The sequence below is a fragment of the Poecilia formosa genome, unplaced genomic scaffold (assembly GCF_000485575.1).
Source record: "Poecilia formosa unplaced genomic scaffold, Poecilia_formosa-5.1.2 Scaffold1, whole genome shotgun sequence".
NCBI lineage: Eukaryota > Metazoa > Chordata > Actinopteri > Cyprinodontiformes > Poeciliidae > Poecilia > Poecilia formosa.
Genome location: NW_006799940.1, coordinates 974,621 through 995,424, shown reverse-complemented (window position 1 = coordinate 995,424; position 20,804 = coordinate 974,621). Strand labels below are relative to the sequence as shown.

Sequence of the window (20,804 nt, the reverse complement as noted above, 5' to 3'; positions counted from 1 at the left end):
AATTTAATGTTGGAATAAATTTATTTGATCCATTTTTCAAAAATGATTGAAAATTATAACAGTTTGTCACATTACAGCTAAAAACTTCAATGTTTTTACTGGAATTTTATCAAAAATATAAATATATATGCAAACAAAATCCAATGTAACATTTTTAATTTCCATTTTTGGAAAGGTGGAAAAAAAAATGGTTCAGTTGTTGCTGAATTCAACAACTTTTGATTTTTATTTGCAGAAAATTTTGAAAACATTCCTGTTTGTTCTAATTAAAATATATTGATTTTAGTTGTAAATGTTTAGAAAGGGTATAAATACATTTGCAAATGTTAATATTTGTGTCAAAGAAATAGATTTTTTTTTTTAAAAAAGAAACATTTTTAAAAAATCACCCAGCCGTTTTTTTTTTTTTTGGCGTCTGGAAAACGAGCAGTTTCAAAAACCTCCCGATTCTTGCACCGTTACCTCCAGCACATTTGGTCAGCTGGTTTTTCAGCTCTGGAAAAAACTAAGAGCCCACTGCATTGAAAACCTTCTGGTTTTTCCACCAAACATTGATTTCTGAACTCTTCCTGAGTTAAAACGTTAATATTGTTGTTTCTAGATGAACATGAACTTTCTTTTGCATCTTTTCCCTTATTTTGACCATTTCTCATTTCTTGGAGATAAATACTAAATCGCTGCTTGTAATTTCAGAGACTTGTTGTCAGTAGTTCATTTTACTCAAACATAAACCTATAAAAAGTAAAATCAGAGAAACTGAGCATTTTAATTTTTTCCAGAGTTGTATGTGATGTACAATGGCTGCTGCTGTTGACTTATCATCCAGAAACCACTTGCTGCATTCTTGTTGATTGTGCAGGAGGCTCCACTTCTGCTTTTCCAAGACATATGGTTGTATAATTGCGCATCTGTTTTACATATCAGTGCAGATGTTGAGTTGGGGGCGAGGCCAGCAGCAGATGGTTTGGATTTAAAGTGACGGGGATCCTAAAACATTCTGGAAAATGGCCAGAGATGGAATCTCTACACGTTTTGTTTATATCTAACCGGTTCAAGGAAGCACAATACGTCGTCTTTAAAACATTTTCCTGAAAAGTCACCCAGGTATTGTTGGGAAATGTCTCTCGTTGGACACAAGCGTCCGTCAGGTGGGCGGCGGGCCGTTGGTGTAGTGCAGCATGGGGTAGAAGGACCAGGCGAAGTTGTTGGTCAGGGTGCAGCCCGGCTCGCTGTCCGACAGGGGAATCAGGCAGGGCAGCAGCAGGAGGAGCAGCAGCAGCAGCTGCAGGGGGAAGGCGGCTCTGAGGAGGCGGGAGAAGAACGATCGGGGCGGGGACGATTCCCTCCTGCACCTGAAGAACAGAAACAAAAGTTAATAGAAGCGGATTTAACCCCTACGTAACCCGTCCTCTGTACGTACCTCAGGGTGGAGGAGGCTGTTTTTGTGTCTGCTTCTGCAGAGCCGGGATCCTGGAGCAGCAGGCGCTGCTGCAGGGCGCGCAGGTCGTCCTCCACCTTCCTCCTGAGCTGCTTTAGCTTGGTGCCCGTCACATGCAGCTTCTCCTGTGCCTCGTCGCAGTCCTCTGCTGCGTCTTCAGGCTGCAGCTGAGACCAGAGGGCCTGCAGAGACGCCTGGTGAGCCTGCCGGCTGCGCAGATCCGCCTGCAGCTCCTGCACAGCGCAAGCAGCACCAGACATAAGAAGGTCTGCAGACTCTACCGATTAACGGGCAGAAAAAAAAAACAGTCTCCCTGTTTTAGACAAGATTAGAAACCCATTGAAATGTGCAAATAAAATAAAAATCAAGTCATTTTTTAAAATCAGAAAATAAATATTTTTGTCTAAAATGCATAAAAATATCTGGAAACAGTGGTCCAGATGTTTCCTTTAGCAAAGGAAACATCTGCAGCTAAGAGACTTTTATATCTGGACCACTTAACAAAAATCCTGACTTCTTCCTCATAATTCACTTTAATCTCAGAAGATTTAATTCAATTCTGCAATAAAAAGGTCAGAATTAAGATTAAAGTTGGAATTCCCACTTTAATCTCAGAATTCCAACATAATCTCAGAAGATTAAATGTACTTTTCCAGTGGACGTAATCTTCCACAGGAAAAAAAAAAAAGATTTTTTTATTCACAGAATTTGGACCAGATGAAACTAAACTTGAAGAGTTCCAGGTAGACAACATTTTAAGTTGTTTTTTTAATCTTAAAAAATGTAAAATTCATATTTATGTTTTTTTTTACCGTTTAGGTTTAATTGCTGCTCTGCGTATGTCGTTTTTTTCCTCAAATGACCTTTTTCTCAGTCTGTAAACTCCAGTTAACGATTCATCAGTTACTGAATTACTAAGTTATTACAAGAATCAATTAATCAGATGAACTGTTTCGGTCCTGACGCTTCATCTCTCATCCCAATCTGTTAATCTGCCGCTCACCGTCAGCCTGTCTTCCTGCCGTCTCAGCGCTCCGACGCTCGTCTCTGGATGCTTTACGTCTACGCTGTAGCATCTGCTCTCCGCCTGAGCGAGCCACAGCAGCAGAGACTGAAGAGTTTCATGAAACTCCTGCACAGGAAAAAAAACAAAATATATCAGAGTTCAAAATTTCTCACCATGAAAGTCCTGCATTTACTGGAAAGTTGAGCAAAAACAAGATATCACATGCTTTATTGTTTATGGGCCTTTTTTGGAGTTTGACAACAGCAATATATTTTCAAAAGGTCCTGGCAGGAGCAGGATGTCCATAAAACTTGTGTAATGCTACTCTAAAACTTGATCAAGCGTTTTATAAGGTTTGACGAGAAATTGGAGAAATGGGCCTTTTAAAAGTGGGCAAATAATCTAAAGCTAATTTTCCTACGGCGTTTAAAAGATCTGAGGAAAACGAGTCGCGGTCAGAGGAACAAAAGATCACAAACTGAAATGTGATTTTAATCTTTCACAGATGTTTTATTTTATAACTTTCAGGTCGTCAGAATAAGAAAAGAACGTTTTCAATCAGTGTTGGCGCTACGATTACAGCAGAAACCAGAAATGAGGAGCAGAAATCGCATCTATTCAACAGAGTAAAACTATTTTACCGAATTCCTTACATCTCTTTTTTATCACAGATCCTTTTAGTTAATTAACATTTTCCAAACTTTAAGACATAAGGGTGTCAAAAACGTGAAGATGGACAATTTTTATTTAAATTGGATAGCTGTTGTGATTTTTACCCTCTCATTGATAAACAAGCAATAATTTAAAAACATAGTCGATTTGAAATATGAGAAAACCAATTCCTGCATTTTTTTGGGTTGATTTTATTTTACTAGTTTTATTTGTTCTGTGCATCTTTACAGCAAAAAACAAAAGATTTTACTCACTTTTGCTTTATTTTGCAAAGTTTAATAAATAAAAAAACTGATTAAAAAGTGAATACTTTTACATGTTAGGTTTTAAGTTTTTTTCTGAAAATTGCAGCCTCACATTTTGTTTAAATGTGTTTCTAATTGTCTGGGATTGGAAACCAAATTCAGAAAATTTTCGATATGTGATTGAGGGCCGCCCAAAATCATTTCGCGGGCCACTCACGGCCCCCGGCGCCACACTCTGAGCAACACCACTTCTGGTTTTCTGGTAGCGGAAAACCAGGATTTACAGTTATGGTGTATAAGCAAATTATTAACTAATTTCTATAAAATCAGCTTTTATCCAAGCTGAATTTAAATATGGGTTTTTGCTTAATTTTCATATTTATTTGTATTCAATACTTTATTAGCTGAGTTACAATTTTATTTTTAAAATATTAGTGTTTCATGATAGCATCAGTCATTCGTGTTCAATCAGCACCAACGTGATATAAAATACTAAATATGGAAGCCGGTCCAATTCGCCTATAGAAACCAACTAAATAAACCTGTAAAGCTTCAATCGACCCAGTTTGAGTTTGAATGAACCCGACTCGTTGATATTAACTCGTGTCGGTTCATTCAAGCGTTTTCTTGCCACCTGGCAGCGAATCAGCTTCCTCCTCAGGCTGTGGTCCCAGCGCTGCAGACCAGTACACGCTCGGCTCCAGTCCCGGTTCGCCCTCGCCACTCTGTCCTGCGTTTCTGGAGCCTCCTTCGCCTGCAGGTTCACCGACAGCATTATGGCCTTGTAGTGGCAGAACGCTTTCTCCATTTCCTGTAAAAACGTAGAATAAAAATAAATAAATCACTTAAAACTTCATCTGGATTAAAGCCAATCCCTCGGATTAAATCGTCACCTTCAGCTCTTTGGCTCTGGACTCCATGTCCTCTATGCCGCCTGCAGGTTCAGACTGCGAGAGGCGCTCCAGCTCAGGGATCACGGTTTCCAGCCAGGAAGTGAGGTCGTCCAGGTCAAAGGTCATCTGCTGAGGATCCAGAGTGCCAGACTGCTGGCTGCACCTGGACTGGGCCCGGAGCAGCTCCCAGCGCTCGATCACACCTGAAAACACACAACAAACTCGGGCGTTTTTTACACTTATTGGTGTTTCTATGACATGGACTTCAAGTTTTTATTTTACATTTCTGATGTTATAAAGTGGCAATAAGAACAACTTACTGCATCTTACTCAGGTAAGAAAAAGAAGCACTTCTGCAGTTTAAAATGTTTGCTCTTTGCCCAACCATCAGGTTTTTATAGGATTTAAATCAGAGGACTGAGAAATTAAAATATTTTGTATGAAGTGAACCATTTTTATGTGGATTTGTGGAAATATTCTGCATCATTATCCCACAGAAACATCCACTTATTGTTTATTTTCAGTTTTCTGGCAGCAAGTTGTAGTTCTTTAAAATGCCCAAAGATGTTAAAGTTGTCTCAAAGTTCCCATGTCCAGTTAAGCAGAAACAGACCAAGAGCCTCACGGTTCCTCCGACAAACCCAACACTGGGAACGACGTGATTTTATGTCTCTGTTGTCAAAATGATTAACTTCAGTCCAAGTCAGTCAAAGTTTCTGCAGATTTCAATTTTTCTGTCCAAATATCTTATTTTCTGACGTACAAAGAAAAAAAAAAAACTCCTGCAGATTCCCAAGTGAATGAGTTAAAATGACGGTTCATGAGTATTTTTCTAATTTATTTTCTTTTGAACCGATTCCTTGACTGCATGCACTCATAACTTATGCACCACCTGGTTTCTTTTACACTGGTTCTGAGATTTTATGGCAGATGTCTGTTTTGAGTCCTCCCTCGCAGTGCAGACAGTCTTAATAAATGATATTTTCTGCGCAGTAGTCTCACCTGACTGCTTGTCTGAGGCATTCAGACCCGTCAAGCCGAACTCCTCTGGCTGCTCGTCGTCGTCGTCGAGGATCAGAGAGACTCTCTTTATGTTCTCGATGCTCCCGCTGCACTGGGACATGAGCCGCAGCTGGAAAAGCACAACAAGTAGATCATCAGGGCTGACATCTGGCTGGACGGCGAGGCCTCGCAGAGGGAACCGTGAGACGTACATAGCCCTGCTTCAGAGGCGTGCTGGTCAGAGCCGGTGTCGGCTCAGCGTGTCCTTCTGGATCCGGCTGAGCTTCTGTTGTTCTCCATGAACAATCGCGAACAGCCAGAGACAGGCTGGAGACTGCAGAACAAAATGTATTGGCAGGTTAAAGAAGACCGACTGTGCAAAATTCAGGGAAATTAGGTTTTCTGAAAATAACCCAATCGCTTGAGGAAAAAAAAAATGTTACCCGTTACCTAGCAACACAAGTGGAGATCTAGCACCTTTGGTCAGCTGGTTTTACTGCTGTACAATGGCTGCTGGATTAGAGAAGTGTTTTGTTGTTGACTTACCATCCAGAAACCACTTGTTGTATTCTTCTTCCTGGTTGCACAGGAGGCTCCACATCTGCTTTTCAAAGATGTACGGTTGTACAATTGCGCATAATTTTCATGTGCGAGTGTAAACGTGGATTTGAGGGGTGTGGAAAGCAGCAACGTATTTGGACTTGAAGTGACAAAAGGCCCTAAGACAGCTCATTCTGAAAGGAGCTCAAAACTAAAACGTCATTATTTAATAATTATTTTGTGCAAAAAATGTAATGAGCATGTTTTGTATAGACTACAGACTTATCCTAACAAATTTCAATAACTAATGTTTACACTCGAAGGTGAAAATGGCTGCAAACAGATATCCAATTATACAATCGTACATCTTGGAAAAGCAGAAGTGGAGCCTCCTGCACAACCAACAAGAATGCAGCAAGTTGTTTCTGGATGGTAAGTCAACAACAAAACACTTCTCTTTTCCAGCAGCCATTGTACAGCGGTAAAACTAGTTAACCAAACATGGGCTCCAACCTCGACGGGAATTTAATCCTGACGTGTTCTTAACTGAAAACTTGAATTTAACCCAAAAATCAATCATTACTCTTAAACTTTAAGGAATCTTTGCAACTTAAAGACACACAAAATGAGAATCATGAGTTTGACCTTCCAGTTTTAGCTCCTTTGAGAATATTTTATAATTTTGTTGTGAAAAACCAAAAGGTTTACAATCCACTAACAGTGTGGACGTGTCTAATTTATAATCTGATGGAAGATATTTCCTGGAAGCATTTCCTGCACCCTGAGGAGCAGCGGTGTTGGTGGATTTATGACGCAGAACATGAAGATGTGTAGCAGGTCTTGTTTGATAGTTTTTGCCTGTTAAAGTTATTTATTACATCCAGTTTTTATAGTCACACTTACAGCGTCTACACTCGACTGGATTAATTCAAATTTAAGGAGCATGGGATTTATTTTTTTGACATTTTACTTTATTTTTCTTCCTCTAAGCTGAACAAAATCGAAGATTCATCGTCTTGAGGTAAATATTAAGGCCAATGCAGGTTTTGGAAATGAGACAAACATACCAATGACTCAAAATCATGAATTATCTGACAGGCAGCTCAGAAATCAGCTCCTACCCCGCTGGACCCGTCTGAGGTAAGCCGAAATATAAATCTCACCCTCTGGATCCGACGAGGCGACTGACCTCCTTCTGTCTCGATGTCATACCCACAACCCGTCTAAAGAAAGTTCAGCCATCTGATCTGATTCGAACGGGAAACTCATCCGCTGTTTTACCCCAGGCTTTGAAAGCAGGAGCTGATAAACGTCTTGTTATAAGTGAAAATGCTGCATTAGTCTTTGCTAGAGCAGCAATAAAAAAAAAGAAACCCCTAAATGAGGGGTGTCCAAACTTTTTACACTAAAGTCCAAAATTCCCAAGATGAAAATATTCAGGGGCGATTTTTTTTTATTACTCCCCCCGCCCCCTCCCCATAAAAATATTATTGTGAATTCTTTCTTTTATCTGCACAACAATAAATAAAACATCTAATATTTAAACTTTTACAGTCATTTTACTTTTTCAGCTCATTATATTCCATTTTTTAAGTCTATAAAATGTACTTAGTTTCTCAGCAAAGAAAATAAGAATTATTGTTGTATTTATCCAAATACAGTGGATGTGTGTGACCAGTTTGTTTTTGAGTAAAAACTCACAAAATGTTTGTGACTCAACTTTTTATGAGATAAAAATAAAAGCAAAACTAGAGAACAAGTATTTCTGCTGTGCTCAGTGTTTTCTGTTTAATCTCACCCTAAAAGAATAATAAAAAGCATCGGAGGGCCGTATCTGTGGCACTGTTGAACTAATCCAAAAACATCTTATTTTGAAGATACCCGAGTGCGCGCTGAAGTAAGCCCCTTCATCCTCCTGCTCCTCCTCTTCCTCCTCATCCTCGTGCGACGACGACCCTCCCACGTCTCCGGTGTGGTCCCACTCCAGAGGCAGGGAGTCGACGCTCACCGGCGTCTCCCGCCCCGACCGGTCCAGAAGGGAACCGAGCAGGTGAGTGGGCGTGGCCGGCAGGCTCGTCTGGCTCCGCCCCAGCCACGGCCGACCAATCAGCTCCAAGCTCGACTCCAGGGAAACGGTGAGGTCAGAGAGGTCGGGCTCCTCCCTGATCATCTGGATTAAAGAATGAAGGTTTTGGCCAAACAACAGGGGCCACAACATCTTTAGCACTTTTAATAACCAGAAACTATTTTATTTTTAAACAACACAATATTTTAATGAAATAAAATAATAAAGTTGTGTTGCTTTCACATGAAATAAAATATTCATTATAATATCAATGAATATTTTTGTTGTTATGCTAACAATGTTAAAATATTTTTAACATTATTCCAAAAATAAAAGTATTAATATTAACATTTAATATTATTAAGCTTTAAAAACTTAATAAAAATAATATTTGAAAAAGAAATTTTAAATTAACATTATTGTTTAAATACAATTATTTTATTAAAATATTAATTACAAATAATGTTATTTTGAATATAATAACATTGTTATTATTGGATATTACAACATTGTTATTTTTTTATTAGTCTTTCAAAGATTTTAAAAACTTTAATTTTAAGAGTTTAACCACCAAAACAAGTTTGGGTTATTCTTGATCTGGATGTCAGAGATCTGTAATCCTTTGCAGACTTGAAACAAAAGTTTGCAGGTCTGCCAAATTAAAACAAACAAACAAACAAACAAGAAGAAACAGCAAATCATATCCTACATTTTTCATCTTTTTCTGGATTTTCTTTTGTCTCTTTCTAGAAAAGTCAGTGATGTCAAACGTTTTGGCATGATTAAAAATATACTTTGGTTCTTTCAGCGTAACATTTCTGGCTCCAATGCCAAAAAGTTTGGACACCCCTGGAATAAAATAAGCATTTTTAGCTGAAACATGTTCAGGTTTCAGACAAGATATTCTTCAAAATACCTTCAAAAGTTTCTATTTTTGAAGTTCCAGCCTTTTGCTGCAGGATAATGGAAATAATGGAAATAATGTTCTCCATCTACCTTTACAGTGAGAATAATCTCTAGTCATTTTCTCAACATGCCCCCCCCGTCCATAGACGGGTCCAATAGCTACCGGCCCTTTTGCAGCTTCATAAGTTCCCTCACTGTAAAATATAAATTACAAACTGGCACATTTTTAAAATATATCATTGTTTTTTATATGAGACAGTGGGTAAAGAACATAAAGTGTGTGTGTTTTTTTAGGATTTAGTGGAATTTCAAGGCTTAATGATATACAGTAAGGAGTGCAGCTCGTGTGTGTGGTCCGGCTCACCAGAGGCTGGCTGAGGCGCTGGTGGAAGCGGACCAGCCTGCTGAAAACCTCCTGGCAGTAGGAGTGAAGCTCCTCCAGCTCATCCTCTATCAGAGCCGCATCCTGAGCTGAACTTTTCTGGATCAGAGCCTCACCAAACACTATCAACCCGTCAATGCGCTCAGTGTTCAGGCTGATCTCCTTTTGGAAGCTCTGCCGGAAGATGGATGGACGAACGGAGACGGAGTCAGGAAAACCAGAACGAGCAACACATGCCTGTTTGTGAAATTTAAAAGTGTCCTCCTAATGAGGCGTAAGAGAGTCATCCCTCGACCAAAATACGAAACCAGCAGCTTAAAAGCTTGACAAGTTCTCCTTCAGAGGTAATAAATCGGATATGTGAGATGTGAGCGCCTCACGTTGAGCTGCTGGATCTTCTGATGGACGTCGCTCTCGGAGAAATGCTCCACGTTGGTGAGCTGCAGGTCCAGCTCCGTCAGCCAAACTAGCATGCTCTCCCTGGTGCCTTCAAAGTCCTCCCGCTGGCTGGTAAAATACTGGGAGAAACGAAAACAAGCATGGAGGAGGGAGAACAAAATGAAAATAAACACAGAATATTTTCATTACCATCATTTCAGGCTTCTGGATTGGTGTAAAAGCTGCTCATATGATGACGTGGAAACATTTTATTTATAAAACTGATGCAACAAACTAAGCTTTCTCTTTACTGTAAACCAGGGGTGTTCAAAGTGTGGCCCGGGGGCCATTGGTGGCCCTCAGGAAAATTTTGGGTGGTCCTTGATCACATTTCAAGAATAACCTAAACTTTTTTTTGTTGCTTAAAATTTTCAAATTTTAAATTGAAAATGTAATGTTCAACAAGAAGTATTCAGGTTTGGTTTTAATTTAATTTATTAGAAAAAGGGACTTAAAACATGCAGTTGGAAAAATAAAGAGTGAGCCACCAAATGTTCTTGTTGCTAAAAAGAGATAAAAAAAAAATCCAGAAAAATATAAAAAAATAATTAGGATATGATTTGCTGTTTATTTTTAATCTGTAAACCCTGCTAAATCCTTATTTGCTTTAAATCTACAAAGAACTACAGATATCTGACTGCTTTGCTTAATTCATTAAAATACTGTGTTTTGTTACTTAGCTAACAAAATAAAATAGTTTCTGCGATTATAAATAAAAGTACTAAACATTTTGTGGGCCCCTCAGTTGTTGCAATTTGACATTTTTGGCCCTCGTGCCAAAATGTCTGCACTTTTTCACACAGAGAAACATCGCTGGATTGACTCAAAACATTTTCTTTTAAACGATCTGAAGTACAAATTCATTTGCCAACTCTGCACTTGTGCGGCTCACTTTGATACACAAGCTTCAGTCCAAGTCATCAGGAAAATATGGTTCAGAAAGTATAATGTAGAACAAATAAGGCCTCATAAGGCATAGAAACAGACTGAATAGAACTGGTTCAGGTACTAACATCGGATCGGTGCGTCCCTTTGGAGTCGTGCGTTAGGTGTGATTAATACCTTCAGGCGGCGTAAGATGGCGGCCACTCGGCGGTGCAGGCCGTCCCAGCGCTGGTTTCCCTCCCTCACCATGGCTTTGAGCTGGCTGGCTCGGTCGGTGCGGTTCTCCCGGGCCAGGCGGCGGTACTGGTTGTTGATGAGCTCCAGCTGAGTCAGGCGCTCATGAACCTGCCTTTGGAAACCCTGAAGAAAACACATTTTATTGAATCAGTAAATGGATTTTAGTGAGTTTTCCTATTTAAACACTGCATCTTTACATCCATCTATGTTCTCGATGCAGAGAACCGTTCCCAATTTAAATCACATTCAATGCAAAACAAAAGACAACGAATAGGAAAAAAACTGCACTGAACCCACTGAAAGCCTGGTTATTGATCCAAATATTGGTTTCTGAACTGAATTAAATCATCAGTATTGTTGTTTCTAAATGAATATTAACTTGTTTTCTTTGCATCTTTTTCATTATTTTGACCATTTCTCATTTCCCACTAATAAAAACTAAATTTCTGCTTGTGATTTCAGAGACACGTTGTCAGTAGTTCATAGAATAAAAGTTAATTTTGCTTAAACATAAACCTATAAGGAGTAAAATCAGAGAAACTGATCATTTTAAGAGGCTTCTTCATTCTTTCCAGAGCTGTTTATTGTATGTAAACAGCTCTGGTGTTTACATACTATTTTCTTTGATGCTTAAGCTAAAAGTGAAATGATTCTGATTGAATCAATGACGGTATAAATTTAGAGAAAACGACTGATGATCCCAAAACTTGGAAACTGTCCGTTTTTCTTTTAATAAGAAAACAGTGTAAAGCTTTTTTTAAACTGTTTTGGATCTTGTAACGTTGATAAAATCCACCTGTGATCACTAAATCCTTAATACAGTTTAAGCTTTTCCATCAAAGTAACAGAAACAAGCTAATATTAATATTCATTGGGGCGCAGATTTTTTATTTAACCACTTAAGCCACCTGCACACAATATGACAAATGCAATAAAACTATGTAAATAAGATAATTTAATTGCTTTTTTGAATAAAAAAATGTAAATTGCATTCCCTGAAATGCAATAAAAGCATATTCTTAGTGAACATTTCATTACCGGTAGCAAAAAGATGCATCTACATCTAAATAAATACTATAAATTAATCCGTTTATTATTTTTTGGACTAGTAATTGGACAGCAAAAGCTGCTTAGTAGGAAACTTTCTACAGAAAGTTCTGGGTAGAAAAGATTGACAGAAATTAATCTTAGATATTTATATATGTTGTACATATTTGCTTAATTTTTGCTCTGAAGGCGTTCTTTGAGCAAACTGCCATCTTTAGTCTGCAGGCTCCAGTTAACGATTAATCCATTATTAAATTGGTTGACGATTATTTCAATAATCAATTCAGCACGATTAATTCAAATTAATCGTTTCAGCTCTAATATTTATTTACTTATTTTCAGCGGTTTAGTAGTTATGTAGCAAACTCAGGCAAACTCCAGGAAATGTTAAATTTAACTGAATAGATTGACAAAAGTTGATCAAATCATACATAAAGTTTCACAATGATGAGATTTTTTAGTCTTTTAACAACAAAGGGGGAAATTCTAAATCTTAATGGGCGCTATTACAACAGAGGGAAATGTGTCATTTACTAAAACAACATAAATTAACAGTAAAACCAGCTGACCTCAAACTTCTTCAGCTCTTCCTTGGCTGCAGAGTAGAGGACATCTGCAGAGTTCGGGTTGGCAGCAGTTCGCTCCGCCATCTTGAGCCAATCATCGAAGCGGGAGTAGTCGTTGAGGAACTTGCACCACAGAGTCCAAGTTTCCTCGATTCTGCAAGAACACATCATGTTGGAGTTATAGTGTTTATTGTGGCTGGAAATATTGGTTCACATGAATTATGCTGAAAATATGTAACCTGAAAATGTTTGCAAGGTCGAACAAGCAGGTCGCTTACAGGCAGTTACGCTGTTTATGCTTTCTAAGGACAAATTAAATAGTTTGCTAAAAACAACAAAAGTCTTTTTCCCCTGAGTGAAAGTTATTCAGTTCAGTTTGGGACTAAACTTGCAACATTTGTCACATTTTCAGCTGCTGCTGTTCATTTTCACACCTGTTCCACTCCTCACCTGTGAGGGCGCTACACCAAGAACTACTAAAGTAAACAACAGAAGAAGACACTCAGCACAACTTTCTTTTTCGCAGAATGTAAATTAAAAACAGAGTGGCGTCAGATTTTAGTAGAAGTCCACTAGTCATTTCTCCCTCTAGAACCAGACTCACACTCTTTGTTTTGGTTTCATTTACCCAGAATTCCCTGCTTTACAGTCCGCTTCGTGCTTTTGGAGCAGTCTCTGTTCGGCTTACATTCACATATTTATTCAAACCGCACCAGAGTTCACGTCAACCAAACTGCACCTACCTGAGTCTTCTGTCCAGAGCCAGAGCACAGATGGTTCTCCAGCGCTGGTCCAGGCTGCGGCTGGTTTCCTGCAGGGAGTCGCTCTCCGCCTCCGAGCCGCCTGCTGCGTCCTCGTCCTGCAGCAGAACGTCGCACAGGCTGAGGACGGACGCTACGCCTTCAGTGTGCTGCTCCAGGTCCCTCTGCAGGTCCTGCACAGACGCCTGACCGTCAGTCTGCAGACTCATGTTACATTTTGGGCCAGATCAAACATCCGAATGTGCCAGAATGTATTGATCAAACCAATTAAACTGTTAAAAACATAAAGAAATAGCTGTTTGTGCTTCTTGAAGTTAAATATCTTTTCACACTGATCAGTTCCTACAGGATTTCCAGATCGTTCGTTCTTTTTCCATCAAAATCACAGATTTTGTGATGCTAATTTTGAAATATTTGTAGAAAATTTTTACGACATTTGTGCAAATGTATGTCGTTTTATTACTCGCCTTATCAATCACAGACTTTAACTTGACATCGAGTAAAGCTGAGGCACCATGTTTTTGTTCACTTTGAGAAATCAGAAAAAATGTGGGGATTTGTTGATTCTGTGTGACTTCTACAGATTTGTGAAAACTGGAGGGACTTATTGATGTAATGTGGAGGGCCACATAAAAAGCCACGGCGGGCCAAATTTGGCCCCCGGGCCTCGAGTTTGACACGTGGATTAAAGAATAAAGCTGAAGAGCAACAACACCACGTTAACTAACGTTAAGCAAACAAAAGGTGAGAATTATTAACGATAAACAGAGAAAAAGTGAGCAGCAAAATGTGGGAAAATGTAGAAATATTAATACTAAAGATGAAAGGGGAAAATAATATATTTAGGAAGTGAAACAAAATCCAAACAGTTAAATATAACCTGTGGATGTAATTTACCTGCTGTTCAGCGAGCCTCTTCTGGATCTCGTTCTCATGACAGACGCTGTAGGTGATTGGCCGGGAAAGCTCGGCCTCGATACGAGAAAGCCAGGAGCGAAGGTTGCTCATGTTCTTATCCAGCTGCTGCAGCGTCACCAGAGTCTCCTTCAGCTTCCTCACCCTTAAAAAGATGTTAGGAAGAGACAAACACCCAGTCAGTAACTTTAATGTTCAACAAACCTTTTACCATCATTTGACTGAGTTACCAAAACTCAATTAACTTATTAAGGTATGAGAGGGAGAAAGAGACGCAGCTGTTCAGAGAGCATTTGATTCTTTGATGCTTTTTCTGGAAATGAAAATATTCTGAAATATTTTTAAGAAAGTAGTAGGCCAGAAAAAAAGAAACAAAAGTAATAAAATTAATAAAATCAAACAGAAACAAGAGAAAAATACTGAAAAAGGAAAAAAGGCAAGAAAGTAAAGATCAAAGAATAAATGAGCTAACAATAGAAACTCAAGTAAAGACAAATGGGAAAAGAAAAAGAAAGAAAGAGATGAAGAGGAAGAAAATAAAAGAAAATCAAATAATAAGAAAAACAAAGCAAGAAAGAAAGAAAGGAAGATGAAAGAAAGAAGGAAAGAAAGAAACAAAGGAAGACAAAAGAAAGATAGAAAGAAAGGAGGAAAAAATAAAAGAAATGAAGAAAGAAAGAAAGAGAGCATTAAAAAAGGCTAACAGAAGGTGAAGGAAAACACAGTAGGAAAAGAAAAAAAACTGAATAACAGAAAAAGAAAAACTAAACTAGAAAAAAAGAATAAAAAAATAAAATAATTCGAAATGAAAGGAAAATAAAAAAATAACATACTGGTGAAAAAGAGAGAAAGCTTTTTGCAAAGAGAAACTTCTCTGGTATCTTTCACTTCAACACGCAACGCGCCACACTAGCCGTTGTCATGGTAACGGGCAGGACAATAAAAGCTCTCTGGAGGCTTAAAAGGCTGAAGTGTGCCCAGTTTTTGGAGTTTGAGTTAATTCCCCCCATTTGATCGTTTTCTCCTGCGGACGTCCAGCCGGGCGGAGAGGCGCTTTCTGCAGAACGTCGGACAGAAGAACAAACCACAGAGTCCCAACTTCCTATGCGAGTAATGTGAGCTTCAGATCTAAAAACACGAAGACATCACAGTCCTAATGTGTTTTCACGAAGACACTAAGACTCCTGTAAAGCCCAACATTGAGGAGCTTTGTCTAGTTTTTTCCTATGGCCAAAATGGATCATAATAAAGTAAAATTTATGTAGTGGTAAAAGAAAGACAGAGAGTTTGATTCAGCATTTAAATAGAAACTGGGATTTTCCAAACTAATCCAAATCAAGAAAACAATTTAAGGAGATTAAAAAATGCCAGGGTTTTCCAGACATTCCTGACCAGCAGATCAAAAATGTTGACATTTTCCACTGGCTTTGGTGTGAGAGTTCAAAACAAAGTCAGAGTTGCAGAGTTTTAGTAAAGATTAATTAAAGTAAATAATAAGGACCTAAAATGAAGACATGCTAAGGGCTTTTAACCACTTCTAAGCATTTTAACAGCTTCAATAAAAAAAATGGTTAAAATTAAATTCTTACCCTTGTAGTGCTACTTAATTGAGTAACTCTTATTCTACTGCTGGGTTTCAGGTGACGTAGCACCGACGTCACGTAGCGCAGATGGAGGTCAGGAAGTAAATGCAGCCCGTCTACTTCTGTTGATCCACCATCAAAGAGTCTGAGGCCTGTACGGTTGGTACAACCGTTATAATTTTCGTGGTCACAAGGGAGTTAATTTTTAAAAACTTACTGAGAAATTATGAGAAAAGTGTGTCAACAATCTGCAGCTAAAAACAGGAGGTGCAGAAACCAACAATGCCAGAGTTTCCGCTTTCTAAGAGGTAACGATCGCATCGTTTAAATTAAAATGATATTTTATTGGACAGTTACTGAGAAAGACAAGCAGCCGTCACATGTAAAGTAAGATGTATTATTTTTGGTCAAACCAAGTTTTAATGGGGTTTCTGCAGAACCGAATGGTTGACCTACATTGTAGAAATGCAGAACGACTCAACATTAACATACAACTCCAGCATGAATTTGGATAAATAAATTTGCAAGTTGATCCAAACACTTAGAAATAACATGGGTTAGCTTGTTGTTGTTAGCAGTAGCATTGTTATCATAGACTAATTACTTAAAATAGCTCAACTCGTTACTCACCCGGCAGAAACAAGTCGACAGCCATTTAATGCTTCTTTTGATCCTAAATTTGACCCAACCTGAAACTAAATGACCGCATTCTCCAGGCTTTTTAAAACTTTCTTCTGGCTCGTTGTGTAATCTGAGGTCTGCAGCTCCAGACAGTTAGTAATGTCGATCGCCTCAACATTGTAAGAGAAGTCATTTTTTACTGAGACAAAGTGGATGCCTCATCAGGTCCAGCCCATTTAGGGCATTAGCTACTCGCTGTGATCCATTTCGCTCCGTTTTGAACCGGAGAAATCCACTTCCTGACCCCCACCTGAATTTTGCGCTTCATCCGGGCCACGTGTCTGAAACCCAGCGATTAAGTGGTTGTTTTATGATGTATGGGACTAATGACTATTAACAGGAAGGATCGGGGGGGTGCAGTGATGCATCTAATCCCCAACACAGTCGGTGTAAGTTATTGGAGTACTGCTGCAGATGCAACCATCCTGCTCAACTAACAAGCCTCTTTCTCCCTCCACCTCCCTCTCCACCTCTGACAGCCTAACAAAGGCCGGCAGCTTCATGCGGAGACCAGACAAAGACAGAAAAAGCCGGGCAGGGGCTCGTTCAGGAAGAGGACATGAACAGAATGGATGGAGAAAATGAAGCAGAAAAGAGCCGAGGATGAGGATATATGGCTTGAGAGCTGAGATAACAAAGTGCAGCTGACCATAGGAGGGCCCGAAGTTACAAAGAGATAAAACTCCGGCTGACATTTATTCCTCTCACTGTATTTATGGAGCTGTTCAGCGAAAATCTGCTTTGTTCAATTTATATCGCTTGCACCGAAATTAACTACAGCCAGCAAAATTAAAAAGAGTCGTGGAAACAAATCTTGTTTCTTTCTTCTCCCTCAAGAGGATGTTTGCCAACTTTAGCTGCAAATTTACCACCCGGTCCCTCAGTACTTCAGAGTTATTACCATAATAAACCATGCTGATGTGACTGTAAGGACTTCTTTTTCAGCATTAAAACATACAGAGCAATGAAAACATGCTGGTCTGTTCTTGATTTTTTTATATGCACTTTAAAAAGCAGCTTTTAAATTATGATTTTACTCATTAACCAACCTGAAAAAGCTGCTGCCCACCATTTAATTATGAGGCAATTCTTGTTTAACTGCATATCTTGGTTTGATTGAAAGCTGAGCTCAGTTTTATCTAAAGTTGATTGATCTTAACAATTCATTTATAAGCCGCCATTTTCTTAAAAACCGAAGTTTTCTCTTGTACCAACTGTCTTTCCATAACATGAAGGGCTAAACTTTTCACTAAGTGCTTAATTTAAGAAAACATTAGCAGTAGCTGTATGACTGTAAACGCCGTCCTATCTGAGCTCTTCACAGGAAGCATGCAAAAGTAATAAAGTGAAATAACATGGAGACCTTTAGGAACACGGCCATATTTTTCTAAAACAACAACTTTGAAACTCAACAGTCAAATCAATGCAGTTTTTATCTTTTTGCTGCCAAATTATATCAATCAGTCCCTCCAGTTTGAGAATTATTGTGGAAATTTACACAAAATCAACAAATCCCTGTAGCTTTTTGTGCCAATACATAATTGGAAGTTTATTTCTGATTTTTCTCAAAAATTGTCAAAAACTTTCTTACTTGTACTAAACAGCTGCCTCAGCTTTAACTGATCTCAGATTATAGTCCATGATCTATACAGAGAGTAATAAAAAGTCTCATTTACCGCAAATATTTCTAAATAAGAACCACAAACACTGACTTTTATTGGAAAAAACACAAAAAGAATCACGAAATCCTTGAGGAACTGAAAATATGTTCAGTAATGTTTAATTTTAAGGATTCATTGATATTTTAACAGTTTGTGAACAAGTTTTATCAATACATTCGGCCCTGTAAGAGCATTCATGATCTGGATTTGGCCCAAAACGAAGATGAGTTTGACACCGCTGGGTGACAGGAAGTGGGCCCGGTCAGAGCGCACCGGGGGACATCTGGTCCTGTCTGAGCCCTCCGACGGCCCAAACTACCCCCTGCTTCTGGCAGAGGGGGAAGCTGGGGTTTGTATCTCCTGCTCGTCCACAGGATTGCCCATCTGTTTGACGGGGGGTAGCAACAGTTTAACAACACAGGAGCTTAACCTCCACAGTCCATAGATGAGAGGCTATGTTTTCCCGACAGCTGCTAGGCACGGCTTACAGCAGCAGGTGGATGGAAACCCTTAGAAGCTATTGTTTACTTCCAAGAATGTAGTCAAAGCTTCACAGAACTTAATTATGCTTTTTGCAGCAGTGTGGCTTTGCCCTGAAAGGTGTTTGTTCTGACAAGATAATGATGTAAATTTTGAGAGCGGTACTTGAGAATCTGATTCATGTCGCCACACAAACACAATTTGACTTGCAACCCTGCCAACACCTTACTATTTATCTCTGCAAAGTGCTCACAGAACGGCATGAAGAGTGTTTTGGGAAGTGCTTGGTTAATATAAACACCTAAACTCCCGCTGAGCAGACGCTGCGACAGCTCTCACCTGGCTTCGATGTGCTGAAAGAGGTTGTTCCATCGCTGATTGACTTCCTGTAGCGAGCCGCGCACCTGGGTCTGCTTGGCCTGGTCACTGGCCAACAGCAGCTGCTCTCCCAGCTGCTTCAGGTGGCTCTTGTTCTCACTGAACAGGTTGATTTCCTCCATGCAGTCCTGTGGACACATGACCACACAGCTACATGAACACCATGATGATGCAGGCAGGTTTAAATAGATAGAGACCGTATTTTTCGGACTATAAGCCGCTACTTTCCCCATGCTTTGAACCATACGGCCCAGTGCGGTTTTTTTCTGTTGATTTTAAATCCACCACCAGGGGGCTCTTTAGCAGGAAGTGAATCATTGGAAGTCAAAATTGGAAATCAAAGAAGAAAGTCCTGATTTTCATTTAGAACAAGCACATGCTAGCAGCAGGCACAACGAAGAAATGTTTTCAAACTCATAAAAATGTTATTAGTAAAATAATCTGCCAGTGGAATTAGAACTGGGTTGCTAGGCAACAGGCTGGGCCTGGCTGGCGTTGCTAGGTAACGTCGCCAGTGGAACTTTTACATCATTATTAAGGAATTATTTACTTAAAACAAGCTCCTATATTTTCTTACCAAGTCACTTAATTTTGTTTTATTTCAAGTTTTCTAAGATGTTTGTACTAGAAATCAGACCAAAAAGACTTGGAAGGATTTTGTGTTTTTGCAGTGCTTTTCTTCAGCTGCAACAGGGAAACTTATCAGACTTGCAACAAAACGATATTATTATAAACAGTATTTACATTTAGAACTTATTCCGTTTACATTTTTACAAAAGCGGGTCAACTTTTCAGGATCACCTCAGGAAATTTCACATTGCAAACAGACAAAAAATTAACTTTTAAGGAATAAAAGTTGTTAAATTAAAGTTCATTTAATCTGCTTAATATATTCTACAATTTACCTACCACTTGGCTTCATGTGTTTTTAATGAAGACACTGTAATCAAATTCAAGGTTTCTGTATCATATCTGAGGTTCTTTTGATGAAAAAAGTGCAAACAACAATGGTATAAAATCACCATGACTTCATACCTTTTTTAGTTTCTCCACCATTTCCTCGATGCTCAGCTCCGCGCTGTGGCACACCTTGTTCTCCATCTGAGTCAGCCAATCACAGAACTCTTTGTTTTTATCATTGAAAATGGTCCAGGCATTCAGGCGGTCGGCTATTTCCTGTCTGCGTAACGACACCTGGCGGAAATACGATAACGACATTTAGTGTTTGGTGAGCAGTTTGTTAAATGCCAGCTTTAAATAAGAAATTAGTTTCTTACAAAGAAAGTCAATAATCTTTTTATTTTTCTACACTGGACAACTTATACTGTCAACAGTGAATTCCAAATATGCATATTTTCCCACCTTTTTTTTGTTTGTATTTTAAAGCTCATAAACACCTAAAAACACTCACAGGAAATTATTTTCCAAATTTAAAAACTGGATTCAACTCATTAAAGACAACTGGATGAGTTTTAGAGTGCACCAATCAGGATTAACAATCTTAAAGCTCTGGAAAGTAAGACACCACTTAAAATGATCAGTTTTTCTGATTTTACTCTTTGTAGGTTTATGTTTGAGTAAAATTAACATGGTTCTTTTATTCTCTGAACTACTGACAACATGTCTCTGAAATTACAAGCAAAAACTTATTTTGTATTTATTTGCAGAAAATGAGAAATGATCAAAATAAGGAAAAAGAAGCAGAGCTTTCAGACCTCAAATAATGCAAAGAAAGCAAGTTTATAATAATTTAGAACAACACTAATGTTTTAACTCTGTAATAGTTTAGAAATCAACATTTAGTGGAATAACCAGGAGGTTTTCAATGGGGTTCAGTGTATATTCTCCTTAAAAGAGGAAAACCACATATTTAGATCATAAAATACGGTATTTTACATTTATTTCCCCCAAACCAGTACAGAGGTGTCTGTACTAGTTACAGGCACCATGACGTTATGGTGAAAGGAGCGGTGCCAAAGACCTCGATGAGTCTGAGTCTGCAGCGGGACACTTTGTTGTGATA

The 20,804-nt window shown here is 38.8% G+C and overlaps 1 protein-coding gene across 1 annotated transcript in view; it reads right to left on the bottom strand.

The window, feature by feature from the left end:
* Window positions 1–1,110: 1,110 nt before the first annotated feature.
* Window positions 1,111–20,804, bottom strand: part of syne2a (spectrin repeat containing, nuclear envelope 2a) — a 120,466-nt gene continuing 100,772 nt past the window's right edge. The window contains exons 99-111 of the mRNA XM_016667325.1: window positions 13,066–13,256; window positions 12,326–12,476; window positions 10,650–10,832; window positions 9,530–9,667; window positions 9,132–9,323; window positions 7,678–7,966; window positions 5,469–5,590; window positions 5,257–5,386; window positions 4,255–4,457; window positions 3,996–4,172; window positions 2,442–2,570; window positions 1,421–1,671; window positions 1,111–1,352 (exon numbers count right to left, since the gene is read on the bottom strand). Coding sequence (XP_016522811.1) covers window positions 1,145–1,352; window positions 1,421–1,671; window positions 2,442–2,570; window positions 3,996–4,172; window positions 4,255–4,457; window positions 5,257–5,386; window positions 5,469–5,590; window positions 7,678–7,966; window positions 9,132–9,323; window positions 9,530–9,667; window positions 10,650–10,832; window positions 12,326–12,476; window positions 13,066–13,256 — 2,364 coding nt within the window. The 3' untranslated portion in view covers window positions 1,111–1,144. The remainder of the gene's footprint in view (window positions 1,353–1,420; window positions 1,672–2,441; window positions 2,571–3,995; window positions 4,173–4,254; window positions 4,458–5,256; window positions 5,387–5,468; window positions 5,591–7,677; window positions 7,967–9,131; window positions 9,324–9,529; window positions 9,668–10,649; window positions 10,833–12,325; window positions 12,477–13,065; window positions 13,257–20,804) is intronic.